General features: G+C 45.9%; 1 protein-coding gene across 1 annotated transcript in view; it reads right to left on the reverse strand.

The window, feature by feature from the left end:
* Positions 1–2,081: 2,081 nt before the first annotated feature.
* SRCAP (Snf2 related CREBBP activator protein) overlaps positions 2,082–13,153 on the reverse strand; it is an 85,275-nt gene continuing 74,203 nt past the window's right edge. The window contains exons 28-35 of the mRNA XM_063429616.1: positions 12,767–12,969; positions 12,480–12,649; positions 7,683–7,879; positions 5,692–5,806; positions 5,266–5,391; positions 4,996–5,157; positions 4,660–4,743; positions 2,082–4,462 (exon numbers count right to left, since the gene is read on the reverse strand). Of these exons, the coding sequence (XP_063285686.1) occupies positions 2,549–4,462; positions 4,660–4,743; positions 4,996–5,157; positions 5,266–5,391; positions 5,692–5,806; positions 7,683–7,879; positions 12,480–12,649; positions 12,767–12,969 (2,971 nt within the window). The 3' untranslated portion in view covers positions 2,082–2,548. The remainder of the gene's footprint in view (positions 4,463–4,659; positions 4,744–4,995; positions 5,158–5,265; positions 5,392–5,691; positions 5,807–7,682; positions 7,880–12,479; positions 12,650–12,766; positions 12,970–13,153) is intronic.

A 13,153-nucleotide genomic window follows, 5' to 3' on the forward strand; every position in this document is an offset into this window, starting at 1 on the left:
GCAACATGCAGCCAGGTAGTTTCTGTTGGGCTTTTGAGTTTTGGCACCAAGCACTGAGATCACATTGCATGCGCACAGAGAGTTTCACAATCTGCCAAGCCAAACGCCACTGCAAGTGTGCATTCCTGAACCAAACCCCAATCTGTAAGCCAAGGGAAAGCGTGGCCCACCAGTACCATCACCTCACTCCTGGAATGAGCCTACCTCTTCCAAATGCAGACTGCAGACAAATTGGAAATTTTGTGGTGTCAGATTTTTTTTTTTTTTAAAAACTGAGGGGGAGGGATATCGCAACTAGGGGGAATATTTTTTTATTTTTAAACACCCAGTAATTTCCTAGAAATACTGGAAGTTAAAATATATTACTTTATATAATACCACAACCTAGAAAACTGGTTACACAGCTAGAATCTGGCTAATTGCTCAGACCTAAATAGATGATCTGTTAAACTGTAGTGCACATCAAATGCTTTTCACTAATGCCCTATTTTCAATTAGTCACAGAACAGGACAAGTTCGGGGCCTGAATATTTAGATTCCAACTGTATGCGCATATGTACTATGCAGATTCAACTCCCTTCCCAAGTTAGAGGGGTAGGAAAAGGGTCAGTTTTTCTTATTTTGGCTTTCCTTATGTAGCACGTCTTGTAATAATTACACCCCCACAGTGACAAGATTTCTTCCTTGTGCTGGATATCAATACCTGGCTACACCCATTTTGATCTTCTTTGCCATGGGTTAGATTTTGCTAATGGATTGTAGGCAAATTTGATGGTCAACTTAAAACAGAACTTAAGCGCCAATCAAAATAAATAAATAATAAATCAATAAAACTTGAAGACGAGCAACCTCAACCACAGGCAAAAGCCACTCCAGAACCCCTTTTCCTTGTGCTCAGGGTTGACTTGTAGAAGAGCCAGGAAGGTAGTCAGCCTTCCTTAAACTTTTGGCCATATCGTAAATATGCAGTCACCCCTTTACCAGAGTGCTGATTGAAAACCATCCACTCAGGGCACTTTTTGGCCTGGAGCTAGCAGTCCAGGAACACTGAGGTTGTTTGAGTGCCAGCTTTGGGTTTAGATTTCCCGTGTCAGGAAAGGACTCGGCAGAAGGAGGACTCTTAGAACTAAGTCTCGATTAGTGTATGGTGCAGTGGGCTATATTCACTGCTATAAATGACTCTACTCTGATATTGAAACAAAGAAGACCATACTCTGGTCCCGAGCTCCTTGATATTATGCGTGCGTGCGTAAAATTGCAACCAGGTTTGGACTTGTAATGCCATCTGAGGCAGTTTAGAGCCAACTGATACACATTACTTACTTTATCTTTTAACAGCTCCTCAGGTAGACACCACAACAGAGCATCTTTTCCCCATGTCCACCAACTACAAGTCACAGACTGCAGAGCTTGAGTCCCCCTCCCCCCCCCTCAATAGCCTTGAGTCATCCATTACAGAGGATCCCCTCTTCAATAACTACAAGTCAGACACTGCAGAGGGTTCCCCCTCACAGCAGAGGATCCCCTCCCCAATAGCCACACACTGCAGAGAACCCCCCCCCCCCATAGCCACACACTGCAGAGAACACCCCCATAGCCACACACTGCAGAGAACCCCCCCACCCATAGCTACACACTGCAGAGAACCACCCCCCCCCCCCCATAGCTACACACTGCAGAGAACCACCCTCTCCCCCCAAAATAGTCACACACTGCAAAGGACCCACCACAATTCACACACTGCAGAAGATCCTCCCCCCCACCCACAGCACCAAACTTCTAAGGATACCTCTCCAACAGCCAGAAGTCACACACGGCATAGGTACCCCCCCAGTCACAAATCACGCACTGCAGACTCCTCCTCTCCTCTCCTCTCCCCTCCCCTCCCTCCCCCTCCCCCCGGCCCAACAGTCACAAGTCACACACTACAGTCGGAGACGCCCCCCACCTACACACACCCAGGACAATGTCATCTGAGTAAAAGCAATACATTTAGACATATGGAAATTCACAGGCCAGCATGAGATCCTTCAGGTACAGTATTAAACATGCTCCAGTAAGAGACTTGTGAAAAGTTAGCACACATTTTACCGAACACTTTATTTTCATGAAAGAGAATTACAAGGACTTGTGTAGAAAGATCAAGATCCAAAGACTCAGGGCTCTATGTGCTGAGACGTGAGACTGCAGATCCAGAGACCCCTGACATGCCAACAACAGATCCAGGGGCCTGCAGCTTTCTAATACTACAGGGCCCAACATCCCAAAATACCTGCAACTCCCTATCTGGCACGGACCACCAGAAAGCCCCTCTAAAAATCAGATTTTAGGCTTGCTCCATCCTCTTTGCATAGATTGTGGTTATTTCTCAGAGAAGGGGCTGTGGTCCTGCAGAGCACTCTCCACAGAGAGCCTGCCCCAACCTCTACCAGGGGCAGTTTCAGTGCTCTTGGGACAGCCAGTAAGAGTTTCTCACGCCTCTTTAGTCACTGTAAGAGGCGGTTCCCCACATGGGGTGAAACACAGCCAGCTGACAAACATTGTTCACTCACGTCTTTGCCTTCCTGCCTCTGTGGCTGCCAGGAGAAATAGGAAGCTGGGGAGTGGGACGTGAGGAGCGAGTGTTACTTGCTGGGTTTGCTGTGAGAGAGCTGCGCAGAATGCGTTCTGCAGGAGGACAATGACGCTTTCTGCTCCCTGTGACCTGCCTTTCACTTGAGCTGCACTGGGGAGAAGAGGGGGGGCTTGGGGAGCTCACACTTGGGGCCTTCCGCCTTTTAGTGGAAGGCTTATCTAAAATTGGGACAGCTCGAAGAGAACGTCCTCGTGGTGGTTTGGAAGCAGAGCCAGTGGCTGGAGTGGTTTCAAGCGGCACCTGATTGGGCTGTAGCCGTGTACAGGCACTGCGGGTAAAGGGAGTCCTAATGGGAGTTTCCTCTTCTCCTGAAGAGTCATCTGTGTCAGGAGTGGGAGAAGAACGCCTCCGCTCCTCCTGTGTTATAGTCTTCGTTGGTTTCTTCTTTCTCCGGAATGGAGTTCTTGTGATTTGTGGGCTGGGGGACCTCTCTGGAGAACTGTCCACTTTTTCATTGTGCAATGAAGGGCAGGACATTGCCAGGGACTTGGGTGGGCGGCCACGTTTACGCTTTGGAGGAGTGAGGGGATCATCCACACCACTGCTGCTTGCACCCTCTACACAACCACCCACCTGAGGAATGTCAGAAACAGTACTGGGAATGATTGGATCACGCGCTACAGATGTCATAAACTCAGGATCAGCTTTTGGATCAAGTCTACTGTGAATGATGTTTAAGGTGGGATTGTCTTGTGTAGTGTCTGAGGGGGAACGAATGTCTGATGAAATAGTAAATTGAGAAGTGCCTTTGCTTTCCCTTCTTTTAGGAGGGCGCCCCCTTTTTCTCTTCTCAGCAGGGGAACTACTTTCACTTTCTGAGTTAAATCTAGAGCATGAACTAGAACTGCCGGGAACTCTGGTACACAAAGGAGAGTTTCCTAGCTCAGGAGATGATATCACAGGGAGCATATCACGAGAAATTCCAGGAGGGGAATGGTCTGTTCTGATCTTAGGGGGTCTCCCTCTTTTCCTCTTTGGTGGGGGAATTCCAGTCTCTGAGTTTTCATCTGACTGGAGGCCACGTGTAGGGCTTTGATGATCAGATGTGTGTGGACTCTGAGATCCCTTCTCTGTTGTAGAACTCTGTCTTCTCCGACTCCGTCGGTGGACAAGAGGCCGGTCTTGTACTACAGTAATCAGACGTCCTGGCAATCGTCTGAGCACTTTAGCAGTAGGGGAGCTATCTCCAACCCCAGACAAAAGGATCTCACAGTCTGCAGTCACTTTCCTCCGTGGAGTACGTGGCGCACTATTTTCCTCTTCTTGTGATGCACATGTGGAAGGACTACTCAAGGAAGTATCCGTTTTTGGCACAGGCAGCTTTTCATCATCGACATGTACAGTCACCTCATCAAACTCCTCTTGATTAGAAAACTCTCCTTGTTCTAGGATCTCCTGTGGAGGAGTTGCCAGAGGTGCTGAAGAGGATATTGTATGTGCTGGAAGGACAGGAATATCGTCATCAGGTTTTGCGCTGTGATTCCTGTCCAGCAGATCTGTTATGGGTAACTTTGTCAGATGCTCTAGTGACTGCTGGTCTTGTAATGTCTCTTGAACTGGGATGGCAGTCTCTTCAACTGGAGTGGCAGTTTCAACTAAAGTTGCATTCTCAGGCACTGCTAGGTTGTCAATGTCTGCACCTTCATTAGCTCTACCTCCACGCAATCTCTCACTCATACGGACAGCAATGCGCTCTCCTGGAGATCTGGTTGGAGGAGTGGGCCGAGCCTTCCGAATTTTTCTGCATTCCTCTTCCCAACGCTCTTCACACTGTCCAACATCATCCTTGGCCAGAAACAGATCCTTGCGAGCAGCTTCTACTTGCTCCTAATGAAAACAAAAACCCACAAAACATGGTATGAGTTCCAGAAGTAAGAGGGAAGTGAATGCACTGGGGATAACAGTATGTAGCCAGTAAGGGAAAACAAGGTCATGGGGTAGTATGGAAGGGGAAGGAGGAGGGAGAAAGAACATGGATTAGATAAGAAATCCTACAAATAATGTAAAATAAAGACTATGCACACCTCAGCCTGCTTTAGTTCTTCTCTGCTAACATCTTCCAGCGAAGCCTCCAAAAAATACATAGCGTAACGTTCAATGGGAGTAAGCTGCAGAGAGAGAACCACAATGTCAGTTTATTTTTCAGTTGACAAAATATGTCCAGCTAAAATTCTTAATTTCAACTGCAGCAGTCGGCAATGGAACCGTCAAGAGCACGAGGGGAAGAGCTCCATATAAAAACACACAAGATGGATTGTAGCCCCAGGCACAGCTCTGTAGAGGACAACTTTTCCTGAAGAGATCAGCACACACTAAAGCGAACCAAACACACATGGTCCATTACATATCAGGAGGTTTACCTGCTCAACCAAAGCAGATATCTCCTGCTCAGCTCGGCTTTGTTCCTCCTCTTCTGGCTCTAATGGAGCATTTTCATTAAATTCTGCTAGATCTGCCACTTGCTCTGCACGAACAAGAGAAGCAGCCAATGTGTCTTCCTCATCTTCAGCTCCGCACAAAGCCTACAAGACAAAGACCAAGCTGTATTTACCAGGTTCATATTCTGATTAACATCCTGAGTCAAGCGCTACAACCCTTGACTACATAAATGTTGGGTCATGCCCAGTTACCTGCTCCAGGATGTGAGAGTCTCGGCTGGCGGTGCCATCTTCTAGATTTTGGTCAGGAGATGCGGCTCGAGTCTCCACCTCTCTGCGTGAAACGTCTTCCATCTCAAACAGCTCACGGATTGTTTGCTGAAAGAGACCAGTTTTAACAAATGGAAAACTATGGGCGCAGAAGAAAAAGCAGAGTATTCAAATACTAACCAAGAAAGGAGCAAAATGGCTGCCATTCGAGGAGCAGAAAAATAGGATTCCCATGGGCTGGGATCTCATGCAGAGTAATATCTATTACAGCTGCGTATTTAGGACACTGAACCAATAGTACAAAAGTCCATTCTGCGTAATGGAGGAATTTATTCATGAATTCACAGAACATGAGAAAGGAACTAACAGAAGGCGGCCAGGGACTCTGTCTCTGTGTGACAAGGTTACCTGTTTGAAGTATGCAGTAGTGAAGTTTCCGCCTTCAATGGCCATGTCTCCAAGCATGCGCTTCTGCTGAGCTTTTTTCAGAATGTTTTCCTCCACTGTGCGTTCACTCACCAGCCTAGAACCGACAAACACCAAATGGAGGATTAGAAAAACGATACCGGGCACAAAACAGGAAATAACAAAGTCTGTAAAAAGCACAGTTTTCATAGAAAATGGAATGGATACAGCTGGGAGACCTGGTGCAATACAAGATAGATACAGTGGAGAGCTGTCAGGAATTGGCACAAACATGAGAAGTGGAGGAATATGGTAGACATCGCTCAAAGACATGGCAGGGATAGAGACAAACAGGACTGAGAAACAGCATGATTAGTTACAGATCGTGCCAAAATAAATATCAGGATCGAATACAGACAGACAGGACAGAGACACAGCATAATTAGGTACAGATACTCCCAAAAGAAAATACAGGATTAAATAAAGAGAGACAGACAGAACTAAAACACACGGCAGGATCAGTTACAGACAGAAAGAGCAGAGACACGTGGCTAGATCGGTTATAGAACAGAAAGAGCAGAGACACGTGGCTAGATCGGTTATAGAACAGAGACACGTGGCTAGATCGGTTATAGAACAGAAAGAGCAGAGACACGTGGCTAGATCGGTTATAGAACAGAAAGAGCAGAGACACGTGGCTAGATCGGTTATAGAACAGAAAGAGCAGAGACACGTGGCTAGATCGGTTATAGAACAGAAAGAGCAGACACACGTGGCTAGATCGGTTATAGAACAGAGACACGTGGCTAGATCGGTTATAGAACAGAAAGAGCAGACACACGTGGCTAGATCGGTTATAGAACAGAAAGAGCAGAGACACGTGGCTAGATCGGTTACAGACAGAAAGAGCAGAGACACGTGGCTAGATCGGTTACAGACAGAGAGAGCAGAGACACGTAGCTAGAAGTACAGTAAATGTTGTGTGGTCTCTTTGAAAGGCTGTGCACATGATATGAACACATGGCAGCATCCTGAGAGACAGGTCCTGTTAGACTGATTGTGCAGCACCAGCCACATAGCAGCTGCTGTGAAAATAATCCAGTCTGATGTTAAGGAAAGCGTTCACTAAAGCAAGCACTTGGCAGACTCTACCAAGCTCCTTACCATGCACTGTATAAATGTCTGGTGTGAGGGCGAAGACTAACTGCCAAACAGAGTGGTTACGTGACATGAGCTCCCAAGATCAGCACAGGCATTGGAGAAATAAATTCAGTGAAGCTTCTAATTTTGCTGCATAAAAGCCACTTACCTACCAAAGGGCACCTCGATGAATCTAGAGATATCGCATTTGCCATGTTATTCAGTTGGATTATCAGATCTAGTACATCAGCCCCTCCCACTGGAGACTACAGAGTGACGTCTATTATGACTTCACTGTGCTGGACCACATCTTTATGGAGTTCCTATCTTGTAAAGCAGCAAAGAGCACAGCCTCCTCCACAGAGTAACCGTGAAGCATAGATGAAACCGACCTCAAAGTCTGTAAGTCTGTACAGTGGGGGGCTATTGCATGCTTGACTGAACAGCTGTAATTCCCCCCCTAAAATTAACTTACAGATGGACTCTGCTTCTCCACATATCTCTGTACCTGAAAGGCGTGGGACGGAGGCTGTGGGTAATGGGCCTAGGAGATGCTTTATAAGTGGCTTGCTGTGTAAGGAAGACCTCGTGGAATCAATGTGCAGTGTCAAAGCGGGCCGGTTATTGGAAATTGTATGAGAACGGATCCTGGGTAAGAGTAGTGTTCAGCGTGGTTCTATCGGCGAAATTTCGCAATATTGTCACAAGGAAGACTCCTTTATTACATTTGGTTTTTCATTAGCATCGCTGCTTAGCTCACTACTCAATTCTTATACATGAAATGAAACTTATAATGTGAGATAATGTAAAAGTGTTGAATTTTGTGACATTTCTATTGTGATCATGTAATTGACCTGTATATGTGCACATCACGAGTCTGTCCAATACGGTGGCATCGATCCTGCGCCTGTGCATCCATGGTTGGGTTCCAATCACTGTCATAGAAGATAACCGTATCAGCCCCAGTGAGATTGACTCCAACTCCTCCGCTGCGAGTGGACAGAATGAAGCAGAAGATGCGCTTATCCATGTTAAAACGCTCCATCAGGACCTAGAGAGAAAACACAAAATGGCAGAAATCAAACAGCAGCGGTCCCCACACATCAAAACGCAAAGGAAGAAAAGCCAATGAGTGAAAGAAGGCTGTGTTACAAAGAACCATGAGCCCAGTGAATGGATAAAGGAAATCTGACTTGATGCAAACACCCTATAAATAATGATTGAGATATATAAAAGTAGGTATCGGGCGATATTGATTTTTTTTTAGAGCCGATAATTTGTGAACCTTCAGGCCGATAACTTACCAATATTCTGTACATTTACCATTTTGAAAAAAAATATATATATATATTTCTACACAAATATACTGTTAACTGAACATGTTTATTTTTTTTTGCAATTTTTTTTATTAAGGTAAATGCACAAAATATACATGCCAGTCAGAATTGCCTATGTTTTCAAGAATATATGGGTGTGTAGTGGATGCAGTGTGTGTGTTTGTGCAGTGGATGCAGTGTGTGTGTTTGTGCAGTGGATGCAGTGTGTGTGTTTGTGCAGTGGATGCAGTGTGTGTGTTTGTGCAGTGTGTGTGTTTGTGCAGTGGATGCAGTGTGTGTGTGCAGTGAGAATATTTGTGTAGTGGATGCAGTGTGCGTGTGTGTAGTGGATGCAGTGTGCGTGCGTGTAGTGGATGCAGTGTGCGTGCGTGTAGTGGATGCAGTGTGCGTGCGTGTAGTGGATGCAGTGTGCGTGCGTGTAGTGGATGCAGTGTGCGTGCGTGTAGTGGATGCAGTGTGCGTGCGTGTAGTGGATGCAGTGTGCGTGCGTGTAGTGGATGCAGTGTGCGTGCGTGTAGTGGATGCAGTGTGCGTGCGTGTAGTGGATGCAGTGTGCGTGCGTGTAGTGGATGCAGTGTGCGTGCGTGTAGTGGATGCAGTGTGCGTGCGTGTAGTGGATGCAGTGTGCGTGCGTGTAGTGGATGCAGTGTGCGTGCGTGTAGTGGATGCAGTGTGCGTGCGTGTAGTGGATGCAGTGTGCGTGCGTGTAGTGGATGCAGTGTGCGTGCGTGTAGTGGATGCAGTGTGCGTGCGTGTAGTGGATGCAGTGTGCGTGCGTGTAGTGGATGCAGTGTGCGTGCGTGTAGTGGATGCAGTGTGCGTGCGTGTAGTGGATGCAGTGTGCGTGCGTGTAGTGGATGCAGTGTGCGTGCGTGTAGTGGATGCAGTGTGCGTGCGTGTAGTGGATGCAGTGTGCGTGCGTGTAGTGGATGCAGTGTGTGTTTGTGTAGTGGATGCAGTGTATTTTTGTGTAGTGGATGCAGTGTATTTTTGTGTAGTGGATGCAGTGTGAGTGCCCCTTTCGCGAAAGCAGATATATCCAAGTATGTATATATACAGCTTACTATGCACATCTATCACCCATTATACTAGTCAATTTAGTGTCTCAACCTCCGCATTAGCATCTTATCCCTTCGATTACCTTTACTTAATTCCCAGTTGTTAATTGCTCCTTATCTTTATTTTCTAGTATTTTTAATATTGTTTTTGGATGACAATCATGGAAGCCAAATTAATTTTAGAGGGTGTGGATTTATTCAAAGTGTTATCAAGTGTACACTCCTAGTTTTCTTGAACTACGCATTCACACTTATGAAATTGCCTTTGATTTGAAAGCCCATCAGTTACTGACGTAAGAGGTATCGTTTTGGGTTGTTTAATCAGTTTGGTTTTTTGGATGGATTACAAAATAAGTAACCATTCACCCGCCATGTAATAACATTGTGATCTGAACATGTATTGTCTCATTTTGAATCTTATCTCTGTTTTTCATGAGATACAGAATGACCTCAAACTTTATCAATATGTGAATAAGAAAAGTGGACACTAGAAAGATAAAAGCTAGCTTTGCAGGATACAACAATTTCCAAATATCAAAAGAGCCAAACGTGTGCATATCAAAAGAGCCAAACGTGTGTCAGGGACCCACTCCCGCCGGGCTCTGGGGGGAGGAAGGGGTTAAACGTACCTCTTTCTCCAGCGCCGGGCGGGGAGCTTTCCTCCTCCTCCTCCTCCTCCTCTTCTTCCTCGCGACGTCATCATTCATAATGCTTTCCTATGGACGCTTGCGTGCTCTCACTGTGATTTTCACAGTGAGAAGCACGCAAGCGCCTCTAGCAGCTGTCAATGAGACAGCCACTAGAGGCTCTGGAGGCTGGCTTAACCCTCAGTATAAACATAGCAGTTTCTCTGAAACTGCTATGTTTATAGAAGAAAGAGTGAATCCTAGCTGGACCTGGCACCCAGACCACTTCATTAAGCTGAAGTGGTCTGGGTGCCTAGAGTGGTCCTTTAAGATTGTAATTCAAACATATCACAGAATATCAGTCATATTTTCAAACATGAACAATATGACGATTGTGACGGAAGCTCCGGTGCCATGGCCTTTTGGAGATGTGTCGCCTGCCCACAGACTATGGACCTGTTCTCAAAATCCACTAAAAAGGGAAGGAGCATGGATGCCTAGTCGGCCTCTCAGCCGGAATTGGGGACCTATGGGGATTGCGTGGACCCATCCTGCATATTGACCGCCTTACTGGGAGATAACCGGAAATGCTCTGGAACGGTTTGCTGGATTGGGACTGTGCTATGATCCGGTAAACCTTTTACCAGATATCTGTCTGTCGATGTTGCAATCAGAACCCCCCACAGAATGGCGCCAGGGTAAGACTATTGTAAAGGCCATTGCATGAAGGATCCCCTGGTTTAGGAATGCACTTTTTTCTAAATAAATTGCTGTGTTGTGTTGAATAAAGGTTCATTCTACTCACCTACATTTAGTCTCGGCTAATGTGTGGGGAAAATATCTATAATCACTGCTTTACAAGGGAAAGTCTCCAGAGCCCTAGCCACTGCAATATGCTCCTAGTTGTACATTAGGTAATCCATTTTCAGCTGCATAATTAGCTGGCTGTAGCAGACATTTAAATAATTGATTGTTTCAATCACTCTTCTTTAAGAGCACACAAAATTCAATCCCTTAAGGACCAAGCTTCTGGAATAAAAGGGAATCAGGACATGTCATGTGTCCTTAAGGGGTTAAATGACTGCAAAATTTGAAGGGCCCTACTATGGTATACGATATATGAACAATCAGACCAAGCCTAAGAGTTTATAACAGTGTTATGTATCAGAGTGGTAGCAAATCAAATTACACCACCTTGAGATTTTTCTAGTGCCCCTGAGAAACAGACCTTCAGGTAAATACGCTACTTGCCTTTCTCTCTTTATGTGCGAGACCAACCAGCAGGTTCAGAGAGAACAGCTTTCTCCCTCACCCAATGCCCAGTGTCCCCTACGGTAGAGATATCACAACTATTCTTCACTTTCCTAAGCTATACAGAAACCTATGGCAGAGCCTGCATGCCTACTGCACCTGCTAAAGGCCAAGAAACTAAGCTAGATCGGTTATAGAACAGAAAGAGCAGAGACACGTGGCTAGATCGGTTATAGAACAGAAAGAGCAGAGACACGTGGCTAGATCGGTTATAGAACAGAAAGAGCAGAGACACGTGGCTAGATCGGTTATGGAACAGAAAGAGCAGAGACACGTGACTAGATCGGTTATAGAACAGAAAGAGCAGAGACACGTGGCTAGATCGGTTATGGAACAGAAAGAGCAGAGACACGTGGCTAGATCGGTTACAGACAGAAAGAGCAGAGACACGTGGCTAGATCGGTTATAGAACAGAAAGAGCAGAGACACGTGGCTAGATCGGTTACAGACAGAGAGAGCAGAGACACGTGGCTAGATCGGTTATAGAACAGAAAGAGCAGAGACACGTGGCTAGATCGGTTATGGAACAGAAAGAGCAGAGACACGTGGCTAGATCGGTTACAGACAGAAAGAGCAGAGACACGTGGCTAGATCGGTTATGGAACAGAAAGAGCAGACACACGTGGCTAGATCGGTTACAGACAGAAAGAGCAGAGACACGTGGCTAGACCAGTTACAGACAGAAAGAGCAGAGACACGTGGCTAGATCGGTTATAGAACAGAAAGAGCAGAGACACGTGGCTAGATCGGTTACAGACAGAAAGAGCAGAGACACGTGGCTAGATCGGTTACAGACAGAAAGAGCAGAGACACGTGGCTAGATCGGTTACAGACAGAAAGAGCAGAGACACGTGGCTAGATCGGTTACAGACAGAAAGAGCAGAGACACGTGGCTAGATCGGTTACAGACAGAAAGAGCAGAGACACGTGGCTAGATCGGTTATAGAACAGAAAGAGCAGAGACACGTGGCTAGATCGGTTACAGACAGAAAGAGCAGAGACACGTGGCTAGATCGGTTACAGACAGAGAGAGCAGAGACACGTAGCTAGAAGTACAGTAAATGTTGTGTGGTCTCTTTGAAAGGCTGTGCACATGATATGAACACATGGCAGCATCCTGAGAGACAGGTCCTGTTAGACTGATTGTGCAGCACCAGCCACATAGCAGCTGCTGTGAAAATAATCCAGTCTGATGTTAAGGAAAGCGTTCAGTAAACAACATGTTGGACAGATCTGTAAAATACATTTATGATGCTTGTAAAAACATTTGCCCTGGTTTTGTGCACTTTAACCCTTTAGCCACTTTAGCCCTTATCTACCTGTCTCTGTTCCACACGAGTTGATCCATCCAGTCGCAGGTAAATGTGCCCGTGGTAGTTGAGGAATTGCTCCAAAATGTCCAACATGCGTGTCATCTGAGTAAAGATCAAAACCCGATGTCCTCCAGATTTTAACTGCCGTAGCAATCGGTCCAAGGTCTGCAGCTTTCCTATAAAAAAAAAAGAGAAAAATGTGATGATGTGAACAAAGTCTGTTAGCAGAGACTTGATGTTGCCTTGTTGGCTCGAATAAAAGTCTGCAGAGGATATGAGCCCTATGAACTTACCACAGTCATACTGAATAAGTCGCAGATCAGGAAACTGTGTCCTCATGTTGGAAACAATGCGGTGCAGAGAGCGAGTGTGCGGCCTCAGATCCCTGCTTAGCGTCTCCTTGAAAAGAGACTCTTGTAGAAGAAGCGATGGAGGAGGGTGCGAGGTGTGCATATTGATTGGTGGGGCCTCCACAGGAGGCATTGCAAAGATAAATCTGCCAAAAAACAAAGTACAGAGGTAATAAGCAATATGAAGGGGCATTGTACTTTAATCCCTAATCATGTCAGTACTAAACTTTATTGTGGGATCCACCTAAATGTTAAAAAATAAATAGAAATAGACATGTTCCTTCTCTACAAAATCTAATCTTACCAGATGTGAACAATCTGGATACTACG

The sequence above is a fragment of the Pelobates fuscus genome, chromosome 8 (assembly GCF_036172605.1).
Source record: "Pelobates fuscus isolate aPelFus1 chromosome 8, aPelFus1.pri, whole genome shotgun sequence".
Lineage (NCBI taxonomy): Eukaryota > Metazoa > Chordata > Amphibia > Anura > Pelobatidae > Pelobates > Pelobates fuscus.